General features: G+C 36.8%; 3 protein-coding genes across 5 annotated transcripts in view; 1 reads left to right on the forward strand and 2 right to left on the reverse strand.

Moving 5' to 3' along the window:
- spidr (scaffold protein involved in DNA repair) overlaps nucleotides 1-1,482 on the reverse strand; it is a 40,037-nt gene extending 38,555 nt beyond the window's left edge. For both annotated transcript variants that reach the window (XM_049480832.1, XM_049480831.1), the window contains exons 1-2: nucleotides 1,291-1,482; nucleotides 23-178 (exon numbers count right to left, since the gene is read on the reverse strand). In XM_049480832.1, coding sequence (XP_049336789.1) covers nucleotides 23-178; nucleotides 1,291-1,305 — 171 coding nt within the window. In that variant the 5' untranslated portion in view covers nucleotides 1,306-1,482. The remainder of the gene's footprint in view (nucleotides 1-22; nucleotides 179-1,290) is intronic.
- The window catches only part of abcd4 (ATP-binding cassette, sub-family D (ALD), member 4), a 234,306-nt gene that overhangs the window by 108,064 nt on the left and 109,208 nt on the right, over nucleotides 1-17,034 (forward strand). The gene's annotated exons all lie outside the window — the stretch shown is intronic.
- On the reverse strand, nucleotides 2,068-16,712 carry mapre2 (microtubule-associated protein, RP/EB family, member 2). Of its 2 annotated transcripts, none has more exons than XM_007234872.4 (7): nucleotides 16,559-16,712; nucleotides 8,652-8,779; nucleotides 7,666-7,811; nucleotides 6,961-7,177; nucleotides 5,723-5,874; nucleotides 5,329-5,487; nucleotides 2,068-3,417 (listed from the first exon to the last, which is right to left on the reverse strand). In XM_007234872.4, the coding sequence occupies exons 2-7, from the start codon at nucleotides 8,770-8,772 to the stop codon at nucleotides 3,337-3,339; spliced, it is 876 nt and encodes a 291-aa protein (XP_007234934.1). In that variant the 5' UTR covers nucleotides 8,773-8,779; nucleotides 16,559-16,712; the 3' UTR covers nucleotides 2,068-3,336. The 2 variants fall into 2 exon arrangements, with proteins under 2 accessions (XP_007234934.1, XP_007234933.1); XM_007234871.4 differs by lacking the exon at nucleotides 16,559-16,712 and adding an exon at nucleotides 13,155-13,422.

The following is a 17,034-nucleotide window of genomic DNA, read 5'->3' on the forward strand; positions in this document are numbered from 1 at the left end:
CTATAACGATGATCTCCCAAACCTTGATCACAGCAGTCTCTCCGAAGCTCTCCCCACACCTCTCCCAGGACCTGGTGTCTTTAGAGGGCTCACAGGTCCTCCGGGTTCTCCTGCTAAAAGAGTCTTGTAGATCCAGAGGGAAGGAGACACTTCTCAAATCCCGTCGGCCTCTTTTACGCTATGGGAAAAAGAGGAATTAAAATCAGTTTCTGTTTGTTTTAGGCCTAGAATAACTATGTTTAAGCAGCGTTACTGCTTAATAGGTAGTTAAGTTAACTAGCTACCTACGTTTCACAAGTATTTGGTTATTTGGGTGGTTCGGTAGTTAGGTGGTTTGTTATTTAGGTGGTTGGTTAGTTAGCTAACTAGTTAGTTAGTTATGTCACTTACTCAAAAAAAAAAAAACACAATGCTTTAGTTCATGATGGATTTATTTTCCACTATGGACTTGCAATTCACTCTTATTTAATCCATCGTCAAACTGTTTAAATATATAGTGTACAAAACACGTTCATATTTATACATACAGATATAAAATGTAAATATGTTATTTCTGTTTTTTACAGTAATGTCTACAGTCAACTTTACTTTACTGAATCTGGAATCTGATCTTCCTCTTCTGGAAACACTATTTGTGAAGATCTTGGTAAAGCTATTTCTTGTTGAATTTAACTAAATTTAGCAAAGCAGCTGTGTCCACTTTAAAGTACATGAAGTACATGATTAAAATTTGCTGGTTGATGAATGAGATGTATTTTTAGTGTAAATGTTTTGTTTAGCTTGTTAAAGCTTTTTGGTTGCATGTTTTCATTATCTTGGATGTCCTTGTTTGTATCATAATGTTTTTATTTTATATAATAAATAAATAAATAAAAATAAATTCCTCGCTGGCTGCACACAACCAAGAGGGAATTTACTAACTAACAACTAGTCATTTTGCAACAGGAATCTCCGTACGTACAAGCAATGTAATGTAACATCTTTTAGATATTTTATTAGTTTAATTATTAGAAAATAACAGCACTAATAAAAGGTCTGTGAGGAACACAGGTTTTAAATAACTCAGCTCCTACTAACATAATCTAATGCAACTCGAATTAGTACAATAAAAATGAACTACTTAAGAATACATAAAATATATATTATGTAATAAAACAAATGACATACATGGCTATTGTTTATGACAGTTAAAAGTCAGTCAGTTAGTTAGCTTAGCTAAGTTAGCACTAGTTATTTACAGGTTAGCTGGGTTAGCTAACCCCAGGTTCCTGAGTTTTCTCTATAACTCACCTTTATAAACGGCATTGAGTCGGTTGAGGCGCTGATACGAGAGTTTAACCGGGGGAATAAGCGGTTTATTACTAGATTAGAGTGTCTGTAGCAGCAGCGGTGAGTTTATATCAGTTAACTTTAGCTTTAATAAACTTCTCCTCACAAAAACTACAGAACTACTGCCGCTGCGCATGCGCACTGAGTCTCCCGCGCTGCGACTTCTTCTGCGCTCTTTTCTGCACCGAGCCACTGACCCCTACCGGCCGCTAGGGGGACTTAATGATGGTGAATTTGGTGATGATGATAATGATGGCAATGATAATAGTAATGATGGTGATGACAAAAAAGATAATAATGGTAATGATGGTGATGATTATGTTGGTAATGACTGTGATGATAATAATAATAATAATGGTAATGATAATAATGATTATTATAGTAATGATGTAATGGTAGTAGTGATGATAATGGTAAAGACGGTGATAATGATGGTGATGATGGTAATGATTGCGATGATGATAATGGTGATAATCCACCCTTAAATGCTTTGAGTAATTCCACTGGAGTATGTACCACAGTTTAAGATCCACTGTTTTAGATGATGAATAGAGAATCATAATGGAAAAATATTAGAAAAAAAGAAAAGGAAAAAATAATTGGCATGTATTTTATGTATACAAATAAATATTTGATAAAAGGTTTGAGATCCACTGTGATAAGAGTGTGGACAGCATGTAGCTAAGTGTCATTTAAGTGTCAATAAGTAAGTGTATGAACAAATCTCAAAACTTCCTCTTTGAAAGTGACAGATTTTTATTACGGCAAGTTCATCCATCTCTCCAGAGATTTAAAATAGCAGGTTAAACATACAAAAAACACATAACATTTTTTTTATTAAATATGTAAAAAGCAGGTCGAGTTATTCACAAATAAAATGAAAACATGCAACACAGTTTGGGGAATGCATAATGTAGGGATACATACAGAAAAAAGAACATTTTCTATTTATAATAATTATTAACAGTACATATGTTTACATTCCTTTTCATTGTACACAATAGTAAATGACTTGATCTGTGTAGCTCAGTAATGGAACTAAATGCAACAGGATGGAACAGTATACGATGCACACTGGCGTACTGGATTCTGTCCAGTAGTTCAGTGGAGAGACCGGTAATTCTGCTAAGAACTGTACTTTAAAATTATATTAAAATATTTTTAATATACATGTTTTTTTTTTTTTTTTGAAGTTTGTGGCTTCTAAAAATAACAAAAAGTGTAATCTAGCCAAATAATGCAAAACAAACTACATGGCTGAAACTGAAATTCAGTTTGACCTAATAGCAATACATAACTTCTATCATTGTGAAGTTGAGACAGCTTACATTATTATTATTATCTTTTATGTGGTATTTTATGATGATGAGGATCAGGGAGAGCAATAGAGCCGTTCTGTCCAACGTTTCTCATCATAGTTCACTGATTACTACTGTGATGTGCAGAAACTGCAACCTGCAACCGCTGTGTTCCAGAGCGCTACTGAATATTACTAACACACACAGCTCTATATCAGGTAGAGAAGCAGAATGCTGAAGTTACTGGAGGCTAATTATTGTCACTAACACAGGGCTCCACTTATTGCAGATTGTTTTCCTGATTACTCGGCGTGATATGTCAACTTCAAACATGTAATCAGCATTAGTTACGGGCGAAAAAGAAACCCGACAGTCCACAGAAAAGAAAAAGCAGTTCAGTCCTTCATAACTGTAACATCACAAGTCAACAGTGCTGTGGAGAGAAAGAAAGCCTCTTAGTTCAGCCTTACGATCCTCTGGGAGGGAAATGTGGAAGGGCCGATTTGCAGATTCAGCACAGATTCGTGTACAAGAACGAGATTTAGCACGTCAACCAAACCGTCACAAAACAAAAAAATAAGTCCAATAGCCTTCCGGAGCTGTTTCTCCTGTTCTCGTACGGTCAAGAAAAATGAAAACGTGATGGAGGGAAGTAGTGGCTCTAGGAAAAACTCACAAATGGTGTGTGTGTGTGTGTGTGTGTGTGTTTTCAGTATTCATCCTGTGTATCATCGGGGACTTCTGCTTCCTGTGCCAGCGCCTCGTGTTCCTCTCCTTCTGCACTGGCCTCCTATACAAACATCCACCACACATCATTTAATACACCTACAGAACCATTAAATCATTACTACTATCACATAATTCCAACTATTACTTTATTACTACCATCCCATAAATACTACAATTACATCAATACTATTATCACATAACTATTACTATTACATCATTACTACTATCACATAATTACTATTATTACTTCATTACTACTCTCCCATAACTATTACTATTACATCATTACTACTATCACATAATTCCAACTATTACTTTATTACTACCATCCCATAAATACTACTATTACATCAATACTATTATCACATAACTATTACTATTACATCATTACTACTATCACATAATTACTATTATTACTTCATTACTACTCTCCCATAACTATTACTATTACATCATTACTACTATTACATAATTAATGTTGTTAGTCTTGACAGTTAGTTACTATCGTTACTATCACAACACCTTTATAGCCATTACAATGGTTAGTATTGTTACCATCTTTACAATCGTAACTATCTTTACAGTTGTTACAGTGGTTACTATCACTACTACCGTTACAATCGTAACTATATCTATAGTCGTTCCTCTCGTTACTTTTAACTGTAACTGAAACATAGTTCTGGCAATTTCACGCTCTACACGTTTAGTTTTTTGCTAGTAACACATAAACCAGCCTATAAAAAGCTAATTAATTTATTAAATTTGAGTCAGGTGTCCTAAGTATGGGATTTTTTCCATGATTGCACTGAATTCTCCATTTCAGCACAACTATTTACTAGCATTTATTAAGCAGTACAAAAATATGTTTTCATAGATGTGAATCTTGCAGTGAGAAAAGCAGTGACTAATAGTTATAGTGTGTAAAATGTCATGAATGTCAACAGAGGCTGATTTTGCAAGTTGTTCAGTTTAGTGTTCACTAGGCTGGAGTTCACATGCTATACTGTTTCATTTTGAGTTTGGACTGTTAAACACTTAAGACACATAAAGCTGCTTCTGACAAATATAAAGCTATACAGCCTTCTTTTACATTAAAATGAGACAATGCACTAGTGAAAGACCATCTGCAGGCTTCAGTTACAATGTCTTGTAAAAAGTTTTTATTTTTATTTTTCACACTATAAGCTGCACTTAAAATTCTTTCATTTCCCCAAAAATCATCAGAGCTCCTTATAATCCGGTGCTCCTTATGTATGAATTCTATCAGTCAGGTATTAAGGAGCAGTAAAGACACTCCACTGAAGTACAGAGTTATACAGGAGTTTCAGTTTAGTTCTCCAGCATTAAGGCTGGAGTAGCATTAGCATTAGCCGCTAACCACTATTACTCCATTCAGAGGTGAGTATTATCGACCTGTAGCCTGCTGCTAACCCCAGCTAACACTGCTGGAGCAGCTCGCTAACCGCACTAAGCATTAGCTATTTGCCCGTTTAGAGATGAGTATTATCGGCCTGTAGCTTGCACTGCTGGAGCAGCATTAGCATTACCCACTAACAGCTAGCCGCAAATGCTAATGCTCCAGCCTTAGTGCTGGAGAATTTTGGGAATCTAAGCTTACTGTAAATAAACAAAAGCGCTTTACTCACACAAATAAACAGTTTTCAGGAGAGAAATCTGTGTAGATTAACATCCAGCGCTCGTTGTTTAATTACAGTTTTGTTTCCTTAGCATAGCTTTACTTAACTTAGTTAGCTACCACCCCACCACCACCACCCAGCGGAAAGACCTGCGTAGAAATAGAAGTTCCTTATTGTGTCTCTTAAAATGTGCCTTATAATCCGATGCGCCTTATAGTGTGAAAAATACGGTAGGTTTTCAGGAGCCGAAACAGTCGGCTTTTATAGGCGTGGAGATCCGAGCATAAGAGCTACTTTATGCTGTCAGTGTTCTGCTTGTGGTTTAAAGCACTGACCTGATCATCTGTGGAGTACAGCACTTCCATAAGTCTCTCCACAAAGGGCCCGTTATCCTGACCCTGCTCCTGACAGAGCAGCTCCACCTCCCGCAGCTTCCCGAAGTAGAAGTCCCGCTCCTTCTCCACGCCCTCTAGTGCAAGCTTTATTGTGTTCAGCTACAAACGGAGAGGTGCAAAAACAAAGAGCTATTAGAAAACAGGACGTTTTTTTTATGTATTAACTTGATAAAGCACCAATCTAAACCCTGGTGCGCCCAGTGAACCTAAATACACACAGTCAGGCATCATAACCTGTAATCAGTACTGTAGAAAATGGTATTTATGAAATAATTAAGAATTAAACCATGTTAAACTAGAGAAGATGTGAGTTTATTGGGATGCTGATGTTAACCTGATCATTAAGCTGTGCTACTTGAGCCTCCAGCTCCTTCTCTCCTTTGGCAGGGGTTGTTGACAGCACGGGGATCTTTTTAGCTGAAGAGGGTCGTGAGGTCGACGTAGACGTTTTAGGAGTTGTTGAAGAAGCTGCTGATCTAGTAGCTCCTGTTCACACATTGTTTTAAAAGGATGGTAATGTTAGTTTTAGCATCATTTACGCCAGGTTCACACTAAACCACTTTTTGAGTGGTCAGTCATTGTGCTGTTCACACTACACAACTTATCGGTGACACAAGGTCATAAATTACACGTTTTTTCACCATGGAAAATCACAGACTCACCTGGATGAGCTTTAGAAACAAGTTTATCACAATAACTGAACACCCATGAGAATTAGCAAAGCCAAGGAGAATACGCACTTGAAGTGAGTCCAAAATGAAGGAGTTCATATGAAGCAACTGAGTAAAATCACAATCATCAATTTATAAATGTCTGATCAATTTTACCCTGAAATATGTACTTATGTCCTCAACACAGAACAATATCTATTGTTTCAGTACAGCATACATAATTTTGTAAACCTTTTAAACATGGCTGTAACTCCAGCATCATCTCACAGTAGCAGTAATGCAGCACCTCTACTTCCTAAAACCTGTTTACTGTAGAAAAAAATGAAATATATGGGCATGCTTTCTTTGCTTTTTTATCTCCATTCAGCCCACATTCATAGAGGACTAACTGATATAACAGGGAAACAGAAACGTTAAGCTCTGGTCATGCAGTAGAAGAGTTTCGGACTCGTTGTTCTCTCTCTCTCATTCTACAAGATCTCATTGGCTGTAGGTAGACACTGCTCTTGACTCCCAGTCACCAAGTCAGATATTTAGCATGCCAAATATTTGCCGGGCTTCTGCAACTTTTTAGCGATCACTCGGCGATGGCTCGGCGAACGTCTTTCACTACTTCACACAACTTCAACACCAAATTCCTTCTGAACAGATTTTTTTTGTCTACGATTAGTGGGAAACTGTTTGCGACGTAAAAACTGGGCTAACATTGTGTAGTGTGAACCTGACATTAGAAATGAACAATCAATGACAAATGATTTGCTTAGATGTAGTGATTTGAGAGCACTGCCATCAAGCCCTACTGTTAGAAACCTGTTAGTTAGAATTAATAGTTATCAACTGGTAAATGATGAGAGAAATCAGACAGACATTAAAAAAAGAAAGAAAGAAATTAAAAACACACCTGCAGTCGGGGAGCTGGCTGCATGGTGGGACTTCTTTGGCAGGTTGAAGATCTGCTCTCCGGGGTCTGGGGGAGGAATGGCATCTTGACCCTGTCGTGCCTGCACAGGGTCATACTCCTTCCCATCGTAATTGGCGTCAAAGAACTTTTTGAACCACTGAATGAAGTCCAGGTTGTCTTGAAATCGTCCCTTAACAAGTTTCTCTACTGGAATAATCTAAAAGAAAGGGGAAATATTAGTTATAAAGTAGTCATAAAACATTATCAAAAGAACAAACCGTATATATTCTTTACTTAATTCATCAATTGTTTCATCTCTCTAAGACTCTAAGACTAGGTCAATGCACTTAGCAGGGCATTATTACACATGTTGGATGTAAAATATGACATTTTAAAAGACTGTTATTAGTGTAAGAATGTCTTAATTTTAAAATGTTTTTAACTGTTGTCCGTCTCGCTACCTTCTGGTATCGCAGTGCTGTTAGCCAATCAGAGGCGATATGTTTGCACGTATGAATATTCATGAGCAAGAGCTAAAATCCTATCGTTTCTCCCCACCCCACTCCTCCACCGGACTAAAGCAGTGTTATACCGAACCACCGGAGCAACTAAACCTTTTTTAAATATCAATTAAAAAACGATTAAATGAGACCTTAATAAACTGTGTTAATATCCAAAATAAAAAGCAAGAGAGACTCTCCTCACCTTGTCTACATTCATCCGTTTGAAGGAAGCTTGCAGGAGTTTGAAATTGTGAATGTATTCATGCTCCAGCTTGGCCTGGAACTTCACTTTCTTAAGACTGATGCATCCAGGGAATAGCATATCCATAAACTGGCAGTAAGCAGCGCCTGAAAAAATAAATAAATAAAAAAAAGACAAAAGTTGTTTTGTGGAGCTGCAGCAGATGTTGAAGACAATTATACTGCAGTTACAATTATGTCCCTAAAGTATAGCTCAGTTATGTCCCATCATATTCTAACTATTAGATTGTAATAGATATTTGCTTCAGATTAAAAAAAAATCATGTTTTTCAAACAGGAATGCACTGTTGGTTCTTGGTGAAGGAGGTGTTCTATATCACATTAAATTAGTAAAAAAAATAGCTGTTACTTTGCTGCTACTCAATAACTATAGTACTACTGTTTTTCCAGTGTTTTTGCAGTGGGCGGGGCCAAGTTACTGTTTCATTGGTTTATAAACTTGTTTATTGGCAGGTTCATAAACTATTCTGATGGTCATCAGCTCTCTAATAGGGTTGTGTGCAACAAAACATTTAAAATAAAGATATATCATAATACATGATGTGTATTATAATATATATGTACAGTAGCGTGAAAATGTATTTGCCCCTTACAGATTTCTTTTATTTTTGCATTTTTGCCATAGTTACATTTTTCAGATTATGAACAAAACTTTAATATCAAACAAATAGAATGTAAGTAAATATAAAAAGCACTTGTCAAGTTTTATTTATTATGGGAAAAAAACTATCCAAACCAATCTAGCCCTGTGTGAAAGTGAGTCGCTAAAAGTAATTAAAGGCTTAATCCATCACCAATAGCAAACGATTGCAGCTGATAATGGTATATTCTAGTGAAAATACCATTTAAACTCTTTATTAAACTATAACTGTTCAAACACGGATGTGACTGAATCACTGATCAGGCTGAGGTGAGCACCAGGCTTACCTGAAGAGAGCTGCTCTACTTTCGTGTAGTTTAGGCAGAGCAGGTCGTTCACCCAGGCAGTGATGTCATGCCTGCTCATAGTCTCCTGGGTGATTGAGGTAGAATACACGTTGACCGCCATTCCCCAGCTATAATAAAAAAACAGAGGAAAATCATCAGCTTATTAAAAGCAGAGTGGGGTACGATGAACCAGTAGGAAACCAGAGTCACTGACTCGATCAGGAAAACTGATTTTTGTGTCTTAGTAAGTTATATTTTTCATACCGCTGTGGAAGAATGAAAGATGTGGATAAAGTAGTAGTAAACATGTTTAGATGTTACATACTTGGTCTTACATCAAAAGTAATTTATCCCAGTTTAAAAAGCAAAAAATATGTAGTGTTACATTCTAATGCTGGATATCTGACACTATCAAATACTAATAAATCATGCTCTACTGTAGGGATGGGCAATATGGCCCTAAAATAATATGATATTTTAGACCACTTCAGTTTCTGAATCAGTTTCTCTGATTTTGTTATTTATAGGTTTATGTTTGAGTAAAATGAACATTGTTGTTTTATTCTATAAACTACAGACAACATTTCTCCCAAATTCCAAGTAAAAATATTCTTATTTAGAGCATTTATTTGCTTTCAGACCTCAAATAATGTAAAGAAAACAAGTTCAGAATCAATATTTGGTGGAATAATCCTGGTTTTTAATTACAGTTTTTTTTTCATGCATCTCGGCATCATGTTCTCCTCCACCAGTCTTACACACTGCTTTTGGATAACTTTATGCTGCTTTACTCCTGGTGCAAAAATCCAAGCAGTTCAGTTTGGATTGATGGCTTGTGATCATCCGTCTTCCCCTTGATTAGTAACTCATCATTTTAGTGCTCTCTTATTTTTTTCCAGAGCTGTATATGCCCAGAAAACAAGGAGCCGTTGATTTTTTTGTTTGTTTGTTTTTTTTATTGTGTAACCCATGATAGTAGAAGCACAGAAACACAAACTCAACACAGGTCAGTCACCAGAACTTAATCCAACTGAGCACACATCTCACTTCCTGAACAGGAGACTGACAACCCCCCAAAACAAACAACTAGAAAAAAGGTGGAGTAAAACTCAAAGAAGCATCCCCAAAGAGTAATTGAATAGTTTGGTGAGGTCAGTGGGTCACCCGCTTACCCGCATACTCCTGTTATTACAAAGACATGCAGTCTTTTAGCCTCTCTGTTCTTTACTCACCTAAATTGTTCTAAGTTTGTGGTTATTACATGTTAATAAGACTTGTAATATAATGCACAAATTAATACATTTCCTCTACTATTGGTATCTTCGTAAAACAAAGGTCTAACATAAATCCTAAAGTAAAATTAAAATGAGTCCCTAATTCTCTGATTAACTTAAGAATGTCAGTAAGACTCTTTTCATTCCAATGCTTATAACATCCTATGGTTCATTTATGCTTATTTAATCTTATTGCTGGTTTATTGAAATGTAATAATACTAGGGAAAGTTTATACAAAATATTTTGACCTCTCACAACTGTAGTTTTTACAGCTTTAGGGTTGGTTTACCAAATTAAGGGATTTAGTTTAGTCTGGGACTACACAGAATTCTGAATGGAGATTTTCTATTAAAAGGAATATTTAGTCTATGGCTAGGCTTAACCCCTGTTCTGGAAACCCTAGGTTAACTGACTACACACTTTTGTGATTGCTCTATCTAAAAGGCTTCAAGCTTTCAAAAAGAGGGGTGAAATCATTGGTAGTACTCAAATAATTTTAGTGTGGTATACCAGAAGACCTCAGAAAATTTAATGCATGCATAAAAATGCAAAACGACTCACTATTCAATTACACTCCTGTTAGTATCCTCTGTCTGAAAAACACTCATAATAAACTGCATTTACCCAGTAGGTGGAAAGCTACTTAAAGGTTTTGGTTTGATCATGGGTGAAACATTAGTTTAGAAAGCTTGAGCACCCCTGCAATACAGGGTTAAATATACAATATAACTATAAACAAGCAATGCATTAGCCAACTACGTAGTAGTCATAGTAGTTTTTGTTTTGTTTTTTACACTCACCCCATGCTTCAGCAAAAGCTTAGATAACTACAAGAGTTGTGCAAAGCTTCTGGAAAGCTGTTTGAAGTAGTAAAGTAAATCCCTTTTCGTTGCACAATGCCAGAGTCTTAGATTACCTAAATACTGCGGCGGATCTCCAAATAAAAGGCTTGATTTACCCACAGAAGGACGATTAGTGATTAACTGCGTCCACAGTGATTAAAGGGCAGCTACCTATTTATAGATAGATTACCAATAATCATTAGTCCTAAATATAGCATGATAGCTTATTACCAAACAGTACTTGGAGATAAACAATCAGAGCGAGTAAGGTTAGTTAACGTAGTAAAATGCTGTCTTCTAGTAGTTAACGCTAGTTAAAGGGTCAAATTAGGTTCTAACCTTATCTTAATTAGTTAGTTATAACAAGAATAATGCAGATATTAGATAAAACGTTTAATAACTACAAAAAAACTAAAATAACATACATGTATCCAGAAAGCCTACTAAATGTCTAAGAAAAGCCATAACAAGTAAAGATATCTAGTTAAATAGATTAGATAGCTTCTGTTATTGAATAATAATCAGGGTAACAAGAAAAGATATTAGAAACGTTTAATAACGACAGCAAACTCCACATTTAGTTAACGTTAGTTAACCTAAATGTATCCAGAAAGCCTGGTAAATGTCTATAAAAAGCTACGGATGGGTCAAGAAAAGCCACAATGAGTAAAGACATTTAAATAGGTCAGCTAAGGTAACGTTAACTAGCTTCTGGAAAGCCTGCTAAACGTCTAGGAAAAGTCATAATGAGTAAAGATGTGTAGTTAAAAAAAGTTAAATAGCTTCTGTAATTGAATAATAATGATAATCAGAATTGAATTCTGTAACGTTAATTGAATTATAATAGTTATAGCTAGCTTAGCAACAGTATGGATAGGAAAGCTAACGCTAGCTAGCCTTTGCAACATCCAGTTATCACTAAGCTAAGATAAGCTAGTTTTCCTGTGAGGAGACAAAAAAGCTAACCGCTAGCTTACAACCTAGCTAACAAGCTAACGCTAACGCTACTCTGGAGACGCCTAACGGTGCTGTCTGCCTAGAATAATACCTGCAGTGCTGTATGTGTTATTACTACAGTTTACTACAGATATATGGCAAAATAATAATAAAAAAACTGTAACACAATTATTTTAGCTTTACATTACGCAACGGCTACCCAGCTAAATGCACACTAGTTAGCCTAACATTAGCTAGGCTAGGCTAGTATTTGCTAGGATTAACTACAAGCCCAGGCTAGCGCAGTGTCAAGGCGACTGTCACTGTCACACATAGGTAAACTAGCCAGCCTAACTAGCCAACATAGCTAAAGCTAACTAACTAGGTTAAATGACTATGTTAGCTTAGTTAAGCTAAGATAGATTCTGAAGCGAACTTAATAATACTAATATAATTAATAACCACAGAAACAAGAATAATGCTGATATTAGTTAGATACGTGTAATAACGACTGCAAACTCCTCATTCAGTTAGATATCAAGCTATCCTGACATAAAGGTGTCAAGAATGCCTGCTAAACGTCTTAAAATGTAAGTTAACTGAACAATGATCAGAACAGCAAGAATAATACAGATATTAGACGTTTAAAAATGACAGCAAACTTCACATTTAGTAACGTTAAACGTTAGCTAACCTAAATGTATCCAGAAAGTCTGTTAAACGTCTAAGAAAAAGCCACAATGATTAAACATATCTAGTTAAATAGGTTAGCTAGCTTCTGTAATTGAATAATAATGCAAATCAGAATAGCAAGAATAATGCAGATATTAAACACATTTAATACCGACAGCAACCTTCACATTTGATAGCTAGCATAGGTTAAATGTTTCCAGAAAGCCTGCTATACGTCTTAGAAAATCCACAATGAGTAAGTTAACGTTAAATATATCTAACGTTAGTTAAATAGATAAGCTAGCCCCTGTAATAGAATAACAGCAATGATGCAGATATTAGATACGTTTAATACCGACAGCAACCTTCACATTTAATAGCTAATATAGGTTAAATGTTTCCAGAAAGCCTGCTAAACGTCTAAGAAAAGCCACAATGAGTAAAGACAGCTAGATAAGCTAGGAAGCTAGCGTTAGCAGACCCAGCTAGCATTCTGTCCGGCTTCCCATGAAAAGGCAAGCCCTGATCCCCGGGTTTCTCCAGCTGCTCTCTTTATGCAGAAAGGCGTGTTTGCGCATATTTTATATGTTAAAAATAAAATAAACACACGCGCCATACTGTTATCTATCTGGGTTATTTAAACGTGCGCAGGATATGACTAAAGCAAGGTAGTTAAAGGCGCTAATCCTGTCCATGTTGACGTTTAAGCCATAGGCTAGCCCTGATATAACCGCTATAGCACCACGTCAATAAGCAGAAGAGCACTGCACTGATTTACCTGTAGGCGCGCTCTCCCCGCACTGTGTTCTTTCTGTAAGGGATGATATTGGTTCCATTGTCCTGCAGGATGTCGTTATTGTTCTCTCCATTTGGGGACAGTGCTTGGGTAGGACCTGGCATTTGGTTTAGTGGTGAAACGCCGAACAGGCTGCCTGTTCGCTCTGGACTAGTAAAGGACGAGCACCGCTACTCCCTGCGCCGCGCCTCGTCTCTGCTGCGCTCCCCGCTTTACGCTGCTGATCCTGGGCGAGTCTCCCTCTGCCTCAACAGCGACGCCGCCGGCGGGCTGGGGAACTACTACACAGTGACGTGACCCGCGGAGAGACTAAAGGGGGCGGCGGCTGTTCACTCCATCCGTATACTCTATATAATATTTATTTTATATAAAGCTATGGTGTGATAATATATATTCACATAGCCTTATTGTTATTTTGTGTTTTGCACGTCATCGTAAATTATGTTTTTGTTCTTGGTCTATTTCGGTTTAATGAGCGTGCAGTTGTTTAACGTGTTTTGCAAAAAAAATAGTTTTATATTCTTAGACATTGTTAATTATATTGGATTAGACGGGGAGATCGGTTATTAATAAACGTTTTAAAATGTTGCTCAAGTTAGAATGTTATAATCACGCAGCTCTGGAACAGCGGAGTGAGCACTGCACACAGGTAAACTCATTTGCTTGCTAGTTTTATATTCTTAGACATTGTTAATTATATTGGAGTAGACAGGGAGACTTTTTTTTTAATAATAGGTCTATGCTTCTTCTTCATGCTTCTCATTCAAACAGTACGAAAATGTTTCTCAAAGGCTCAGTTTTAACTCTCTACTTACTAAAAAAAATTCTTGTTTAAATCGGTTTCGGGCTTACAAAACAGCTTATGAGGTGGGTCAGGCCGGGTCATGCTGGATTTTTGGATTTTGGGTCCCGATCTAATATGTCCATGAAATAATATTACAATATTTTATGGTATTTTCACAATACTCTTGGCAATAGGACAAAACATTGAAAAAAAAAAATTGGCACTGCTGCACGGTGTGATTTTTTTTTCTTAAAAACAGCGGAAAACACAGTCCAATGTGGCAGACGCGCAGGGTCATAACAAGTCTTAATTATTTCAGGACGCTGAAACCGCAGAATGTTGACATCCAGGTATAGGGGAAGCTGTAGGTAAACAATGTTTTGCCTCTTAACTTTTACAGCTCAATATTTTAGGGTTGTGCATGCGCTCGGTTATCTAACTCACCCACAATCAATACAGAACACAGAGGGCTGTGTAGAGTAATGATTCCTAGCTTCCACTTCTATAAATGTACTCAGGCTGAAATGCTTGAGATGTTGGTAACCTGTGGGAAAGATGGTGATCTGTTTGTTAGCTGTGATTATCTGATGGTAATTATTTCAGTGAGTGAGACAGTTCTCAGACAGGTGTACAGTGCCGTGACTTTATGATTTGCTTACACCACATGCAGCACATTACTTTATTTGATTTACTGTGCATCTAGTGGAATTGTCTATTTTCTACAACTATTACATTTTCACTGAGCCACCACTACAAATAAAATTAATTTAGCATCTATAAAGTGTATGTAGAGGTTATTATATATATATAACACAAGATGCAGTATATGTAGAAAAAATCAGATAAAAAATAATTCAACATCAAAACTGTTTACTGTGTGAGGTGAAAAATTGGTGTACATAAAAGGTTGTATATGACAGTGTATGACAGTGAGAATACATAGCTACAGTAGTTAATGCAGACATCCGACTGGTCTTTACCTCAAGTGTGTTGGAACATGGCAAACAGTGCAACAACACTTACATTCTACTTGTGCCCAAGTGTGTGATCTATCAATTGTTAAAACAGTTAATCTTATAGGCCTGTGAAATGTAAACAGCACATAATGTAAGGATATTACCTTTTTGTTGGAACAATGCTTTTCAGTAATAAATCTTATACAGTTGGAAAGCCTGTTAATTACTGTTTTAAATGGAGACACATTAGTAAGGAAAAATGTATTTGTAGGGTGAGCAACAGAACTGAGTTAACACAAATGTCATTACTTTCTGTGCTATACGTTTATTTAGTCCATGTTGGCTTTATAAAATATATATTATTAGTATTATTATTTTAATTCAGGCAAAAGCTAAAGCCAATTAGTAGAATTTGCATGAAAAACACATAGATCATATAAAATCTGAAATGTTAAATGAGTGGCAGTTGATTCTGCACAAATTAACATCAGCGTCCTTAGCCTTCAATAAGGTTATTGACAACTGAAGCTGTACCACTACGTTCAAAAGCCTCTTGTGTTCAGAAGAAGCAGCACTCTTCAGATTTCCGGGGTTTTCGTAGACACTCTAGATTAATAAGTGGCTTTTCCCTCCAGCTTTTCCATTTTAAACCCCAGAGAACAATCTGCAACATGTTGCTGGCTATCTTAGCTAACAAATTACCCAGTTATCAAGCTTTTTAACTCATTTAACCCAAATAAACTACGCCTGTCAACGAGGGAAGCTAACCAGTAAGCTAACTAGCTGATTTAGTGCTGTAACGCTAAAATCTCAATCAGAAATAAAAAAACAAGCTATAAAAGTTAATAAATGTAGATCTCCAAATCAAAGAAACCCGTCAACGGTCAAATATTGTAAAAATATCACCTTTTATTGGCAATATGATTACATATATATTAAACAGTGACAGCTTATCATAATCATAAAAAAGCTAGCTATGCTAAGCTAACTAGGCTAATTACTACACAGTTGACTCAGGCGGACTCTGAGCAGCTGCTGCTGCTGCTTCGCTAGCTGAACACGGTGTTGTGTCGAGTTGTGCTACCCGTCGACATGTGCTTCTTACTACTACTGCGCAAGCGCGGATCTGCATTTTTAATAAAGTTTTCATGTTTTTTTACGATAATTCTGTTTTAATTGGGTGTATTAAACAATCGAACCCCCAAGACATTATTTGTATTTGCATTAAAATGTGTAGATGATGTAGTTAATAATCAAGGTAATAATAAGACCATGAAAAAAAAAAAAAAAACCGAGTCCTAATCACCCATTTTCCCTTAACTCTACTCTAATATATAGATTCAGGCTTTCAAAAAAAAAAATCACACCCACACATCTGCTGGGATCGTTGTTAAATATGATGATTTTTCTGGTATTATTAGGTTTAAATACACACTAAGGCACGGTTTGACAGGGTAGCACAACTCGACACAGCACCCTGGCAGCTAACCTCGCTTTTCCCCGCATTTCTGATTATTCAGCTGGTTTAAAATACAAATATCGACTAATCTAAAGCTCTGCGGGAGGAACGCTAACGTTAGCTACAGCCTAGAACTCGCGGAACCGCTCTGTCAGTCACACACACGCTGATACAGCCTCGGACTCACCCGTGAACTGAGCTCCAACTCGGCTAGACCGCTTAGTCACCCCGCCCTCCGCTCCGGTCCATTCTCAGCGGCTCCAGCGGCTCCAGCAGCCCGTCTACAGGGAGGAGATTCGGCCACGAGCACCAAACAAACCACCCGGTGATTGGTGTAAAAACATGACATGTGCAAATGGGGAGGTTCTTTATTTCCTGTCTTTTTTTCTTTTCTTTTCTTTTTTTTTCTTTCTTCCTTTTTTCTTTTTTTACACCAAATGCAGTGTAATGCACTTCTATCAATCAAATACTGTGTTTAATAAATGGGAAACGTGCATTTTGGAGGTTGGCAATACATTCAATTCAGCATTTGAAAATAAACAAAAGTAGAAAACAAATGTTGCCAAATAGAACAGATGTGTTTTATTTGAGGCTCACAGCAGGGGTTTGGTTACAATCCGACCACGCCCAGGGTTGCCAGATTGGGCATTTTCACAGCCCAGT

This window comes from Astyanax mexicanus, chromosome 6 (genome assembly GCF_023375975.1).
Source record: "Astyanax mexicanus isolate ESR-SI-001 chromosome 6, AstMex3_surface, whole genome shotgun sequence".
In the NCBI taxonomy this organism is placed as follows: Eukaryota; Metazoa; Chordata; class Actinopteri; order Characiformes; family Acestrorhamphidae; genus Astyanax; species Astyanax mexicanus.

Bases quoted from the DNA above. Each gene is read 5' to 3' on its own strand.
- mapre2 (XM_007234871.4), bottom strand. From the start codon at position 13,276: ATGCCAGGTCCTACCCAAGCACTGTCCCCAAATGGAGAGAACAATAAC. The intron at 5,488-5,722 runs GTTAACATCAGC...CTCCGTTTGTAG, and splicing joins TAGCACAGCTTAATGATCAG to CTGAACACAATAAAGCTTGC. The intron at 3,418-5,328 runs GTCAGTGCTTTA...ATGTTTGTATAG, and splicing joins TGTACTCCACAGATGATCAG to GAGGCCAGTGCAGAAGGAGA.